This window comes from Eufriesea mexicana, unplaced genomic scaffold (genome assembly GCF_001483705.2).
Source record: "Eufriesea mexicana isolate 0111107269 unplaced genomic scaffold, ASM148370v2 scaffold4744748195, whole genome shotgun sequence".
NCBI lineage: Eukaryota > Metazoa > Arthropoda > Insecta > Hymenoptera > Apidae > Eufriesea > Eufriesea mexicana.
In genome coordinates, this window is record NW_016907918.1 from 124,163 (window position 1) to 140,000 (window position 15,838).

At 37.5% G+C, this 15,838-nt stretch overlaps 3 protein-coding genes across 3 annotated transcripts; 2 read left to right on the top strand and 1 right to left on the bottom strand.

The window, feature by feature from the left end:
• Positions 1-345: 345 nt before the first annotated feature.
• Positions 346-3,649, top strand: LOC108545475 (uncharacterized protein PF11_0213). The gene is made up of 6 exons (XM_017897123.1): positions 346-381; positions 480-947; positions 1,008-1,065; positions 1,170-2,898; positions 3,009-3,245; positions 3,444-3,649. Exons 1-6 carry the CDS (start codon positions 362-364, stop codon positions 3,647-3,649), a joined length of 2,718 nt encoding a protein of 905 aa, XP_017752612.1. The 5' UTR covers positions 346-361.
• A 374-nt stretch (positions 3,650-4,023) lies between these two features.
• Positions 4,024-10,582, bottom strand: LOC108545482 (uncharacterized). Its single transcript, XM_017897136.1, has 19 exons — positions 10,507-10,582; positions 10,192-10,430; positions 9,887-9,996; positions 9,693-9,789; positions 9,332-9,564; positions 8,631-9,015; positions 7,898-8,457; positions 6,730-7,455; positions 6,529-6,670; positions 6,229-6,456; positions 5,562-6,153; positions 5,285-5,492; positions 5,119-5,218; positions 4,961-5,060; positions 4,809-4,861; positions 4,536-4,734; positions 4,331-4,478; positions 4,151-4,256; positions 4,024-4,086 (listed from the first exon to the last, which is right to left on the bottom strand). Exons 1-19 carry the CDS (start codon positions 10,580-10,582, stop codon positions 4,024-4,026), a joined length of 4,365 nt encoding a protein of 1,454 aa, XP_017752625.1.
• Positions 10,583-11,543: 961 nt separating this feature from the next.
• Positions 11,544-13,465, top strand: cpa (F-actin-capping protein subunit alpha). Its single transcript, XM_017897170.1, has 3 exons — positions 11,544-11,878; positions 12,452-12,701; positions 12,788-13,465. The coding sequence occupies exons 1-3, from the start codon at positions 11,681-11,683 to the stop codon at positions 13,204-13,206; spliced, it is 867 nt and encodes a 288-aa protein (XP_017752659.1). The 5' UTR covers positions 11,544-11,680; the 3' UTR covers positions 13,207-13,465.
• Positions 13,466-15,838: the final 2,373 nt, after the last annotated feature.

The window sequence follows — 15,838 nt, forward strand, 5'->3', positions numbered from 1 at the left end:
GAACGAACGTTTCAAGTCTAGAGAGCATTTCGACGGTCTGAAGGCGAATTCTATATCGTATAGACAATATGACAAAAGTTGGTCGTCGTGAAACGAGCATCGAACGCTGCCCGAGCGCTTTCTGCGAACCTTTCTCGGGGATATGTCAACGTGCAGGAAGAACTGCGCGTGAACGGCCATTTTTTATTGCATTTTTATCGAGTACATCATCGCGAAAGGTCGACAGGTGAAAGTGAGAAATCGACGGGAGAATAACTGACATGAATCTACGCGGTGAAATACGAGCTTGAGGAATCCATCGTGAGTACGCCGATTCAATGGCACCAGCACCAATTTCTCCATCGATCTACCTCGCGGAGGAATGCTGCTGACTTTATTCAGGTACGCGAACGAAGATCCCTCTATTATATATAGTACCTCGTCCATCATTTCTACGAATAAACGACATAATCTTTTTAACCAAATGAAAAAATAAACAGGTTGACAATGATCGTTTCGCTACTAATCAGCGCAGTTCGCGTCCACGTGAATTCAGAGAAATTATCGCTGATACCGTCAGAGGAAGACGAGGCAGTGGCCCAATCGCATCGACAGAGTGATACCTTTTTAAAATCAGTTTACGATGAAGACAAGGATCTCGTGCAGAGACGTCAATCTAACAAGGACTCCGGATACGACTCGAGAATACGTCGTGGTAGCGTTAATTCGGTGGAGAACAGATTCACCCGATCAGGTAACGGAGTGTTGGCGCACAAAATGGCCAAGGATGTGCTCAAGTCCCCGAAGACACAGGATACCATAAGGAAACTCTCGCGTGTGTCATCGCCCAAAGGAAGTTTCCGTGCAGCTGCGAAGGTTCCAGGGGTAACCAAAGGCGGTTCGAGGGTGGCTGAAGAGAAGAGACATCACGGGGCGAGGCACAGGGGTCGAAGGAAGAAAAAGAAAAGGTACGGAAAGAAATGTGATCCAATTCAGATTTAAGCAAGAAATGTATCCTTATTTTCTAGACATCATCGAAAGTTCAGGAAACAGCAGCCTGGTTTGTTAAAGAGAGGATCTTCTAAGGTAGGTAAGCTTCGTTCTGCAATTTCACTAATTCTCATGGTGTCTTTGAGTGTTATACCTTACTACGCATTAGATAAACGTTTGAAAAATATTCCTTCACTCAGAGAACGTCGGACAGCAAAAAGGACATTAACGCGTTTGCGAAGGGATCAGATGGAAGGGGGCATTCTATGATTAAGCATAATCCAGTTGTTATCGCCGATAAATCACGCGACAAACCGACCACTTTGCGATCGAGCAGCAATATTACTGCTGTCAAAGTAGACGACGACGATTACGTTGATTTTTCCTCGCCTATGTACACCGAACCTACGGTGCATCTCAGCCAATCGAAAAGACTCGAGAAACCAGCGAAATTGCACGGAAGTGAAAAGATGATCGAACAACTGATGAGGACGACGACGAAGGATCCGTCGAAAAAGAGTCCAGGCGACCAAGGGGTCGAGTATTCGGATTACTATAGCGACGACGAAGTTCTCCAGGACATCGCCGCGAATAAAATTCCGATACAGCTGGCCGAGTCGAAAAATCCTAACGATAGATTCACACGACAGGCACTTAATTTCACGTCGTACCGTGATAACGATTTGATCAATAGAAACTTGCAGCATTATTATTCGAACCACGATACTCGTAGAAAAGGTCTCAGGTACAGGGGCAACACTGTCAATTCTCTTCATAATTTTCAGAACTATCCCACAATTGAACGTCTCCCGACATTAAATCGGAACTCACGACACTTCAGAGCGGATTATCCTTCGTTTAATTATGCGACCAATTACGAACCCTTGGAATATCGAAACGAAAATTTTGATTCGTCGTATCCAACCAGTATGGCGGCTGTTCCGGAACCACTCGAGGGAAACAGTCTTCCAGAGCAGCAGAACGACCTGGATGCTTCCGATCCGAGCAAATTAGACAACGAAATTCAACCTGTCGTTGAAGTGCAGGATCCGGATCAATTTAATTATCAGAATCAATACGAAACTGCCCCGGAACACTTCCAAAGCTCGAGTTCGAACGAGCCCCAAAGTCTCAATGTAAACGAAGCTCTTGAACCGCGAGTTCCTCAGTTTCAAAGTTTAAACAGCTACCAGCAGGTAGAGACGAATTTGCCAGAGACCGGAAGTTTCGATCAGAGTATGATGAACCAACCACGAATGGACAATATGGGGATTTTAGATCCGAAAGAGGAAGATGCGGAAGTTCGTACTCAGTCCAGTTACACTCCGATTCAGTTGTATGATAACCAAGAAGAGCAGCAGAAGGAACAGCAGAAAGAACAAGCTCTGAAAAATTTCCTGATTTCCCAATCGAAGCACAGTTCTCCAGCACTGAACGTTCCTAATGCGATGGATCAACCATTAGGAAAAATCCTAGAGTCCTTAGGGATCAATGTCAACAGCGGGCCAACTAACTTCAATCAAAATCCAAGCTTCGACGAGAACATCAATCGTCAAGTGATACCTTACTCCAACACCTACGATCGGTCAATGGAACATGCGATAAGTCCCAATTACCTGAAAAGGAAACCAAATGAAGACTTGACCAGCTACCATGAAAATGGTAACGCGAAAGGGTCGGAGTACCAGACGCTTAGAGACAAAAACGGAAACAACGCAAGGGAGGATTACCTTAGAAGACAATCGATTCAAAACAATGGGTATAATAACAACTTGACACACCTGGAAGAAAACGAGAATCCTACTCACAACGTGAACATTTCCATTGCGATGCACGACACGAAAGAGGTCGCCAATCAGATACTCGATACCATAATGGAGGAGCTAGAAGAATTGAAAGAGGACAAGTTGAAGGATAATAAGAAAGAAGGTAAGAGCCATGCAATTGTACGATAGGCAGAAAATAACGTTTCGCGAAACGACAGTAGCTATCCCTGAAGCTTAGCTATCCCTGATATGTGAAACGAGCGATATTTTTAGGCTTACCTTGCCGTTTGTCAGGGTCCTGGTCAACAGCTCAGGCCGGAGTGAAACTGGATATGAGGGTCGTGAATCGTACTATAATCGTGACGCTTTCCGACCTCGCATCCCCACGTTTGCACGAAAGTTTGCTGAATGGAACGTGGAACGTCTCTGGTCACGTCCCGTTTAAACGTGGCTCGCCGTTCACCCTCATCGCCACCAACAATAACACTAATTCTATAGCTGTGTTTGTCGGTATGCATCTTCTCCTTCAAGTAAATCACGTTTCGGTTATTAACCCCTTAGGAAAATAATTAACCCCTTAACAATCATACCTCTACGAACACAGCTTTGATTTTAAAATTTCCTTTATCTTGCATCTTCTCGTATTTTTCTGAAATCGATGATAGAAGAACTCGAACAGCTCTGACCAATTTTTGTAAAATAATTCAGGTGCCTGCAGAGTGTGTCAAGGGATCGACACCATAGCAGGTGTTTGGTCCGTTGCTCGACAACCAAATGGTTGCAAAGACTTCCAGGTTAGCACGAGTGTCTTCAATGATATTTTCCGTAAGACGAAATGGTCCAGTTTGAAAGAGAAACAAGGCTCGAACACGACGGAAAACTCGACGATAAAGCATAAAAAGAGGAAAAGTTAGAAGTACCTGCCTCGTGAAATCCGTATGACGCGGAAGAATAAAGGCACGGTGAATAAAAGATGGAATTCGAAAGATGGAACTACGATAAATGGAATATAATGATCGTTTTACACGTGTCTTCGACTCGTACGAGAACTATGTATCGCAATATAATAACACTTCCGCAAGAAAATGTAGAATACTTTGTACTATGATGTAAGTAGCTTCTAATAAACGCGACGTTTTGTATTGTATAATTTTTAATCACGGTATTTTATATTAGAAGCACTGTATTCTCGGTCAGATAGTTTACAAATTCTCAATTTTATAGCAATCATATTTCTACATTTATCGTACACCTGGAAAGTACACGGACGACGTATCAATGAATTTTTTTACATGACCGAATCACGTCTTCCTAGACGCTGACGAATCGTATCGAGACCTAACACGCAGATCTGCAAATATTTAAGATAAGGATTACTTATCGTAGAATGTTTGCTAAACATATCATCGCGCTACCTTCAAAAGACCAATCTGTTCGTTCTCACTCGTGCCAAAAACCGGAAGAGACACGATCTTTTCGCTATCCCCCAGTGCGTAGTCTCTTATATTAAAAGTGGCATACCTAAAATCATTGCTTAAATTCGTATATCTTCCAACACAGATAGCACTGATAAAGAATCTGTTTTCTTATCTCACCCTACTTCCACGCACTCTTTCACATCAGTTTCCTCGGGAAGTGGTTCGCAAACGACAATAAACTTTATATTAGGATTGGCAGATTGTTCCAGCATCGCGCGTAGGATGTTGTTCTGCAACGCATGCTTCTCTTCGTCTATGTAAAACTCTGCAAAGGCAATGCATTTTCATTTCCAAACGATTAAAAGAAAAGAAGAATGCCTACTTTTCTTAAATCTATATGTCAGCTTCTGCTCCGGCGGCTGCGGTTTCCTCACCGAACATGTCTCCATATCAGCGCCACAGTAGCCCAGGAAACAATACTCGATGTAAAGTAGTTGGTATTCTGGATTCTGCATCACGTAGCTTTTCGGGAACAAAATCAAGTTCACGATCTCGATGGTTATCGTGTCTTTTTCAAGCAGCTGAAACGAGAGTTTCGTGAATTTCTGTGAACTTCTATAATTAGAGGAAGAATTTGTAAAATCATAACTCGTACGACTTTGTTCACAGATTTAGCGTTGACAGCGTTAATTTCTGCGATGACCGGTTCTGAAATTTACTCATGTAAAAAATTCTAATCTATTTAGCCTTCGCGAGGCTGTAATGCGAATTATCAATTGCTATACGTGCCCGCAAAAGTGAGCAAACTTCGCTGCTTGTACTTCTCCCAATTCTTCTCCGAGATCACGTTGGACACCTCGTGGATCGACTCCATTGACTTTGGCTGAGTCACTTCGTTAGGTTTTTCCTAAATATAATCATCCAAGATTAATTGCAGAGAGAACCAAACAATTCTCGAGTCTTACGTCTGAGTGCACGAATGCAGTGAATTCCACCACACTTGGTCTCGACAAGTTGCTCTCTGTTTCCTTCTTCGTGCTATCTGTAGTATCCGTAGACTTTAATCTGTCCAACAATGCGTCTTTTAATCTACTTAACTTTATACCAAAATGATCAATTACGTTCAACTACCTGTCCACAAAATTGTTCCCTGCATTTTCATCAGACGTTTCCTCCCATTTGATCGTACCCGTGAAAATGGACCTGCGTTCAGTCCGGATGGCCTCATCGGACTTGGAGTTTGACAGCATATTCTCATGCTCTTCCTCGCTCGCTTTCATCACGGTTAAAGAATTCTTGTGAGGGATTGCAGATACGGACACTTCTTCAGAAGTGTCACCTAAGAGTAATACATAATCGTTAAATACATTCCATTTATAAAATGTCTGATTCCTCTCTTATTCTATACTTGATTCGTCCATGTAAGCAGACTGCTGTGTCTTTTTAGAAGCCTCATCCGTAACGGGTGCAGAAGCATTGGGATCTTTCGAGTCTTCGGTTTTCAGCACTATTAACTCATCTCTCGACGAGATGGTAACTTTTGGTACCACCTCCAGGTGAGACAGATTGTTCTTGGGCAACTGCGCTTGCATTCCACGTCTTTTCTTGAACGTTTCTACCTTCTCGATGTCACAGCTCAGCCTTACCCATAGAGACAGTTGTCCAAAATTCATGCCAGCCGAGCAAGGGATCACGCTATTCACAGGGGCTATGTAATGCAGCTTGTTCTGAGGGTAGTCCAATATATCTTTGATGCAAAGCTTGCCCCTGGCTACCACGTAGCTGTCGCCATCTTCGTGAAACACGTTTACTTGGAAGGTAACGAAATCTAGGAGAATGTAGTTGAAGAAGGAGAACAGGTCTGGAATTCGGTAGACGAAGGATGAATTGAAGTTCAGCTTAGGACACTTCAGAGTGGGCGTGTAGGCTGTCTCTTGATCCCAGATGTTCCAACTCACGAATAACGACACGTCGCTGATGTTCTTCTCCCGGAAGAGGATCTGCTTAGCCTGGTAACACAGGACAAAAGTTTTCAGAAAACTTGTTGCTAGGATATTTAATTTCGCGATACCAACGGACGTTGAAAGCTGCAGACACACGATGTGAAGCTCCACGAGACCCTGGCCTTCAGCGATCACTAATGGAAACGAATCGGAAAGGGTACTCTGCGCGTCGATGCAGTCGTTTGGACAATCGAGACTGCAGAAGGATTCTATTCTCTGTGTCTCGGATTTCGATGCTGTGTGCATGGTACGACATCGTATCGGACTCGTGATCTGTACGTTGCCCAGTATTTCATTCACCTAAACGTTCGTAATACCAGTTCTATCTTCTACTGTTTCCAATCGAGTGTTATATTAAATCGTTACTCTTACTGGTATCCCAGTTACATCGTTCACGAGCCCTCGACATTTATCCAGATGCATGATGTAGTCGCGTAACGATGCATCGTTTCCTTTCTGCACAGAGTCAGGAGCTTTGCAAGATTTGTACGGATTAATTTCGTTCTGCAACTGACTTCAAAAAACGAGACATGAGTATCGAACGAGAGGATCGTAGGTGTAAAAGTTCGTTACCGAGAAATGTTAATAGAGCCGAAGCTTCTTGGTACGTGCATCTCGTTTACAGAACCCAACACGATATTCTGGAAAGATGAATTCGAATCACTCGAATTCGTATTGTTTTTCTTTGCCATTATTCGTACTCCGCAATGCATTTCCTTATTGTCAGAACTATGGCATGTAACCGGTTTCACGGAACTACAGCAACGTTGGTCGCAACTTGAATCTTGATTACAGCTCATTAAGTTGTTACAAGTGCAACTATTGTTATCGGCGACCTTCATCGTTCTGTTATGCCTCTTTACATTGGAGAACAACTTTTTCTTCAACTTTTCTTGTTTATTGTAAGGACTCGAACAAGATCTTTTTGTAGTACATCCAGTTCGTACAGCGCCGATTGTAACGTTGTTTAGTTTTGTACCGATGTTGTTATTGATGTCTTTCATGAATTGACATTTGATCGATGAGATCGGCCGATACAACGTGCTGACTTCATTGGGCATCGAACACGTCAGAGAGTACTCTTGAAGAATATTAAACAACATAGCTAGCACTCTATTGGGATCTGGTAATTGCTTTTCCAGGGATTGAGGAACGCTCTGGCTTTTATTGCTTTCCTGCTGCTGATGACCGAGCTGTAAAGTTGCGTTTTCTTGAATTTCTTGTGCAAGTGTCCCTGTGTCGCTGTAACACAGTGTCTGAAGATAATATTTTGGGATGGCGAATTGATAATTGAACATACTAAATTACATACAAATGAAAGATAAGGTACAAGAACACTTTATAGTACAAAGACAACGCTTTATTGTGTGTTCTATTTGCTATAAACTTCATCTATAGTTTATTAAAATATAATTGTATACTATAATCGTATACACGTGCGAACACATGCGAACCTATCTAAAGAATTCGGAAGCTCCAAAATTCTGTTGCGACATAATTACTATTATTACCTATCTTATTCGGAAGAACGATATTCAAATTCGGCGAAACTTCGAATCCCAATCAATGGAGAACATTAAAATATCGTTAATTACCTAAACTCTAACTATCCTATACCAACTAGAACTTAGTTGACATAAATATGTATAAATACATCATCGAAATAGCGCGAACAGCAATCGAACAGTTCTGTCAGCAGTTAGAATCGCCGAAAAGCAGTTTCTCAAGGGAGACAACTTGCCTGTGCCTCTGATTTTGATCCATAATGCCATTGTAATCGACGCTAACCATGTTTTTCTGAGTAAACTTCGTAGCGTTCACAGGTGGATTTATTTGTGCTTGTTCCAGAAGCTTCAACATCTTCTCTGGAGTCAAATAATTCTCTGTAACCATGGTAGATCCTACATTTTGCGTTATAATTTGTGATTCTTCGTTCCTCGATTTTTCCTTAACAGGTGTCATAATTTTTCGATCCTCCGTTTCTACGGTGTCTACTTTGGCTTCCTGCTCTGTTTGCATTGATCTATCTATCAATTCAGCGGTGTTTCGTTTTGCATGTGTGACATTTTCCAAAGACAAGGATACACAACATTTTTTGCATTGATCCGTTTTAGTAGAGACATTTTGTTCGGTCATATTTTCGAATATTTCGCAACGTTTGTTAGTCATCTCCACTTGAGTAGCAGTATCATTGTACAATTCATGCTTGTCAGCCGTTATTGGTATCTTCGTGTCGGCCTGTTTCGTCGATATCTGCGTTGCCTTCGACGTTTCCTGTTTCTCCGTCTGCGTTTCGAAAGACTAAAACAATGCATTCATCGATTCAGTTAACGATTTAAACGAATACACGTAATAATTTTTTAGTCGGAGAGAAAAAATTGTCTACTGCATCGCGAAGCTAAACGTGTAAAAAGGTAAATTGAATTAACATGTAAAAGATCGGCATTGAATCAGAAAAAAGATTCCGCACTGACCGTTAACTGTACCGTTAAACCGTCTATGTTCTTCTGCAGTTCTTCAAGTTTCCCCAGCAACTGTTCATTCGAGGCTTGCAGCGCCATGATATTAGCCTGTTCGGTATTAAAAGCGGTTTTCAAAGTTTCTTGATCTTGCAGCTGCTTGGTCACCTTTTTCTTCAATTCCTTATTCTCTAATTCCACTTCTCCATATTTCACACTGAGTTCGAGAAGCTCGTTATTGTGTTGCTGCAGTATCTTCATTTCGCTCATTAGATCCTTTATCCGTTCATCCTTTTCCCGTAACGAGAGTTGAGAATCTTTCGCTTTTAACATCTGTTCGTCGATGTCCACTACCCGTTTCTTTTCCGTCAGAAGTTCCGTCGTGATTGTTTCGTTGTTCCTAATTGAATATATACAACATTCTGCTATAGTTACGTGGCTTATATTTTAATAATGAAAACAAATGCATGAAATTTATCTGACGGAATATAGAATGTGGATATTGAAGATGTAATTTATTTACAAACAAGGGAAAAAATTAAAAAGTTGCTCCGTAGCACGTGCGATCGTTATTCGAGATCTTTTAAGTCACATGCATAGAACGGAAAAAGGAGAAAGAATTACGGTATGATAGACGAATACAATTCATATGATTGGACGAACACTGCTTAGAAATATTGACGTGCATGAGCAAGTGTGAGGGACATTGAGCATACTTCGTCTTCTCCTCGAGCATCCTCTTCAGATCGTTGATTTGCACATTCAACGACTCGTTCTCATTCTCGGTGGCTATTAGTTTATCATTCAGTTGCTTCATTTGTCGCCAGACCTTTATGTACTCAATGTTCTCGGCTACCTTCTCCCTCTGGTTGATAGCTGTGTGAGATGACAGTTCTTTCTCCAATTGAGATATCCGATTAAACATTTCCTTTTTCTGCGACTCCAATTCCTACCCAACAAACTTACTTTTAACGATAATTGAATTTCATAATGTTATCGGCAAAGTATTTGTTTCTTATTGAAATATATCTAATAAGAGAGGCAAATAAAGGGGAAGAAATGCATAAATTGTATTACCTCGATTTTATCGAGATAATTTCGCACATTGCCGTCCGTCTCGCTGATGCAGTGACAAGACGGTATCTTGGTGCGGCTGCTTTCGCTTCGACACGTTCTAAAACAAGGATCTCGACTCAGTGATCTATCACGATGCGCGCAGTGTGAATCATAGATCGTCTCGGATCGCTTGTAATACGACGCTATGCACTTACATGCGCCCGGACGACGGCCTCGCTTGAGGATTACGACTTCTTGATGACGATCTACCGGCTATCGTGTGACTCAGCAGTTGATTTCTCAGCACAGAGATTTTATCTTTCAGCTGGAAAATCGATTGCAACACTATCGGATTAGTTGTAGGAGTTATCTGTTTGAAACTCTATTCAGGCTATTTTCAATTCGTTTCACTTCGAACAAATTGAGGAAGTGTTTAATAATGAAGGAGTCAAATTTTATTTCTTACTCCTTTTTGGAATACGAAAAATTTAATTCTTCTATAAAAAATTTCAGCTCTCACCTTACAATTCTCGAGCTCAAGAGCTATTATTTTATTTTTATCCTCATAAACGTCTAGAGCAACCGCGCATGTCCTTGGATTAGCAGTTACTCTCATCAGCTTTGTCGCTAATCGTTTAATCTTATCCTCCTGACAATTTGTCAGTTTCTTTAAGTTGTTTGCCTCTTCGAGCAATCGCAGATATTTATCCTCCAACTGGTAACGATCAAGTTTAAATACGATATGTCGTTCTCTGGGATCTTTAATTTGTTAAAATAAAAATTGTAAATTAAAAAAGGAAAGCAACATTGTTTTAATATTGTTATTAATACGAACCTATACTACTACGAAAGGTTTCTGCAGAAGAACCCTCTTTCACAGGCAAAATGTCTCGATTCGGATCGTCCGCCATTATTACAGAATTTCACTATTTTACCTAAAAATAACATAGTCAAATTAATAACTATATGAATCTGGCATAAATTTGACAATATCTATTTGATCTACCTTTAATTTATAAATGAAAAAAGTTAATACATTTTTAAATTAAAGAATTTGAAAGCTCAACAATTCAAAAATTTGAAAGTTCAGAAATTCAAAAATTCAGATATTGAAATTTTTAATATTGCATAAATATTCAAATTTAAACATTGACAAAACAGATTTTTATATTTAGTGGTTTGTGTATTTCGGACGCAAATGTATGCTGCGCTGTACTTTAAAACTTGTATTGTTTCTTTTTGTTTCCAGATCCATTCAAATTTTGGCGGGCAAACGCATATATCCGGCGGCGATCTTTCAATCAGAAATGATTCCTTGGTACGGGTCTTTACACGAACAGACAGAAATATCTTGATAAAACGCGCTATCGGTTTGTACCGAAACCACGCCTGCCTGAGAATGTGTATAAGAGAATCCACGAATGCTATTCGAGGGTTATGCTGGCCAAGGTTCGTTGAACACAGTGGTTGTCTCTGAATCAAGTGATTGAAATTCACCTTGATTTAGATTTTTACTTCTATTTTGTTATAAATCGTTGATATTTTTTAGAGAAAAAAAATACGCGAAATAAATTTTTAAACATATCAGTTTCAAATATAAAAATAGTCTCTGTAGTACCTTGATTGTTATAATTATAATATATATGTGGATAATAATTTTATAATATTACTGTATAGAAAAGTCTTCGAAATCAATTTACACTACATTCATTAAATTTCAATGGAATAAAGTAACTAAATGGGTTTTATATACACATAACAGTTGTAAAAACAAATATTTTAATTATTTACATAGCATACGTATTACATATGCATATTTAAAATACGTGTTTCATTGAAAATATAGGAAAATATGTATGTCATAGAGTTGATTAAGAGAATAGAGATACGTATCCCCTTTGTGATGCGTCACCGGGTATATGGGGCAGTGCTTCGATACGCCGGTACAACCTGCACTGCACTAACCTTGGTTTGACATCGCGGAGTGTGCGTGCCAGTGGAAAGGTAAGATGGCGGCGGACGGAGATGTGATTCCTGATCAAGAAAAAGTACGAATAGTTTCGGACTTTATACTGCATTCACCACCGGGCGAATTCAACGAGGTTTTTAATGATGTGAGAGTCTTGTTGAACAACGACAACCTGTTGAAGGAGGGTGCGTCCGGAGCATTTGCTCAATACAACAAGGATCAGCTCACGCCTGTTAAGGTACATCATCGACCTCTCTGATGAACTTTTACAATTTTTTATGATAGTATTCTGGGTATCGTTTAATATTTGTGGTAATCGAAGATCACACTATCTCAGGGAAGTATGGGATCGAATTTCAACGTCTAGTAACATTCCTAATTGAGCAACACGCGTCCGGAATTTCGACAGGTGACGTTGACTTTATAGTGAAATTGGAGCGCGATAATGTTCACCTGGCTGATGTGATTGTTTACCTAAAGTATTCTCGAATAGGTATAAAGCAGTTGCTATGTGAAAATCTTTGTGAAATTTCGTTCAAAATCATATGCTGTAGTAGGGTTAATTATAGTTATATTTCATGCTGATTTTAACAGAAAATAGTTAAGATTGATCTATAAGAATTTTGCCCTTTGCTTCAATTTTCATTTGATTCTGCAATTTCAAAGTAACTTTTATTTTGTAATTCTATGAGTTACATTGAGTTAAATTAAGGTTAGATATTAATTCATCATAAGTATACTGTATGATAAAATTTTTCAATTTGTGAATCTTCCGTTATATTTATTAATTTCTTTTTATTTTTAACTTCAGATTGAAGGGAGCGAATATCCTGTTCTTATAACGGAACATAATGATTTAGGCGGACAAAGGTTTTATGATGCTCACAGTAAGCAAAGTTTTAAATATGACCATCTTAGAAAGGAAGCACAAGATTATGATTCATATGAACCAGATTCTGTAGCTGAACCTTGGAGGTCAGCTCTTCAAGATGAAATAACAACTTACACTCAAAGTCATTATAGACATGGTGCATGTTCAGTTTTTGGAAAAAGTCAAGGAGGTACTATTTCTTTCATAAATTTCATAGCGTTTTAATTATTTCAAACTGACAGTTGTAAACAAAAAGTGGTATATTTATTTATATAGGTAACATTACCTTAACGGCTTGCATAGAAGATCATCAATTTCAACCTAAAAATTTTTGGAACGGCCGTTGGCGTTCTGTGTGGACTGTAAGTTTTAGTCCAAGTTCTGGAAATGCAGAGTTAAGAGGTAGCCTTAAAGTACAAGTTCATTACTACGAAGATGGAAATGTACAACTGGTCAGTAGTAAAGAAGTAAAAGAAAGCATACCGATTTCAAATGAAAAACAAACAGCAAAGGATTTAATACGGCTTGTTGAGGATTCAGAAAATGACTATCAAACTGCTATATCGGAAAATTATCAAACTATGTCTGATACAACCTTTAAAGCCTTACGAAGGCAATTACCTGTTATGCGAACGAAAATTGACTGGAACAAAATTGTATCGTACAGTATTGGCAAAGAGCTTAAAAGTCAATAGAAATAGATTTTTTATATAATATTAAGAGAAATAATTAAAAAGCGCATTTTGCTGCATGGGTGAAGTCTGGAGGTGTGATGTGCATGGGAGCAAATGTAACAATGCTATATAAAGTTTGGTTAAACGTGTTTTGACTGAAACTCATGCATGCCACTCAAGGTTCCTCTGGACCCCTTAATGTATCTTGTTAGGAACAAAAATAATAAAAAGGAACATCATCGTAGCTATCAATTCTTTAAAAGAAAAAGAAATGCATCATACAGACATTTTAATACTAATATTCTTTCTAGGGAATTTTTTAAATTCTATATTAATAATTTCTAATTGATTAAATATTTACTATTTTATACCTTATTTTTACTGGATTTTATGAGCAAATGCTTTGAGTTCATAACAAAATTTGTACATTATTTAGAGACATCCATCTTCACGGTAAAAACGTCCATTAATTTATGGTATTTAGAAGAATATTAATTTATGTGTTGATGTTCAATTAATAGATGGGTATTTGTTTATAAATTTACTAGTATTTAATAATTTACTCTCTTGGGGTAACGGGGATCCTTGGTCTTACTTTTTGTAAGCATTTTAATTAGAATTATATTTACTAAATCAAATTATGTCAAATGTGTAACAAATAGCTACAATCAAACATAAATGAGAAACATGGAGTGGAATATTAAATTCGTTAATGCATTTATTAGATACATTCAAACTGTATCAATTAGATAGTAATCTATACTATTAGTACTAAACAAATATAAATTACTTGAGTTACATTTTCATGAGCTTGTGCAATAATTTACGTTTCAGTGTAAACATTTCTAATGAACTGTATTTATTGAATTTATTCGTTATAATTAACTATATGGATTATTGTCTTATTGATAATTTGGATGAATATACAGTTCTATTCCACCAACTTTGTGAAATTTATAGTTTATAATCTGGAGTTGAAGTTTACTATTAACAGATTGAATGCATCCATTTTAACTCATATTGATACTACAATGTTAATAGTCAACATTATAAAATATAGCATATGAAGTGTTGCACAGTTGGAAAGAAATTGCTGTCTAACATGTGCATGTTTGGTCAGCCTAATGAAACCATTGAGTTAAAATACTCAAATCAGTAATGATTAAAGTTTCAATTCATTAGTTGCACAATAACAATTTTTTTTTTAACACTTAAGTCTTGTAACACCTAAAAAGCACAATAACACGTTTAATATATCGTTAAATGAATATTACCATAATGGTTTCATGCTATGTACAAATATAATAGCATGCTGGGGCCACAGGTGATGTCAAAATATATAATATCAAACTGGATAGGTATGTCTATCATCATTCACAATCTGGTACAGAATGCCATTAAGTGTTCATAGCATTCAATACACAAAGAAAAACTTCATTCATTGCAAATATTGGTGGGCATGGCCTACTATTTTTGTCCAATTTTATATTTCATAAAGTATAAATTTATACATTTTTGTTAAGACGTATTGTTTTATAATAAGTATGTCTATTATGGCAAATATGTTGCAAAGTTTAATAATACTGAATAAAATAAATGTTAATCATTGCAACTTGGTTTCTGTGTTAATCATATTGTAGTTGTATGAATCATTTGTATCAAATAATGATGTTGGAAAATCTTTTGGTGCTATCGCTTACCACACATTACACAACCAGACATGTATGCGAAAACGGAAACTAACAAAGTACATAATGCATTGTACATTGTAGAATGTAGCCTATAGCCTGCTGGAGCCTTAATCTGTTCACTTTATGTTGAGGGGGTATTATGTACATATGTTATTTGAATGAATGAATGCGATGAAGCACACTACCATTTGACTTTTCAAACTTTAGGATTCGAAACATGTTTGTAATATTATTCATATTTTGTAAGTTACATCGTAATTCAAAGTATTTTATTTAAATACGCTATTTGATCATTTTTAGAAGAAATCTTACATAACAATTTAAATATAAGATCATAAAATCATTTTATCAGTTGTGAAGAAAGAGTTAAAAGAAATGTGCAGAGATATAATACAAAAAACTTAGTATACTAAATATTGCAATAATAAAATTTTATATGTAAATATGATGATACATATTATTTAATCATTGTAATTTGTGTTACGTATGTAAATTACAAATGAAATGTTAAAGTTTCGAATCTTATCAAACTTTACAGAAGATAGTTGCCTATGATACTAAAATTAGGTAATACCTACAATCGAGTGTACCGTAAAATAAGAAACGCATGTCCTTATGTAAAAACTTAAACACAGAATACATTTATCAGTTAAATTATGTATTATTAAATGTTATGATTGATTAAATAAAGTGACATGACACTTTATATTTTGAGTATCAACTTAAATATTATATTCAATATAGAAAATAAATTTGATTTTATTTTACATGTACTTTACTACAAATAGAATTTGATATCAACAAAGTTAAAATGTCAGTTATTGTTGATGTCAAACATTGTATCATCAATATTTATCATATATCAATTACATAGATAATATAGCTATGGAATTATTTAAGGTGGAAAAAAAACACGTAAAAAATGTGTTATATAAACTTTATTTTCAAATTTTATGTAATGT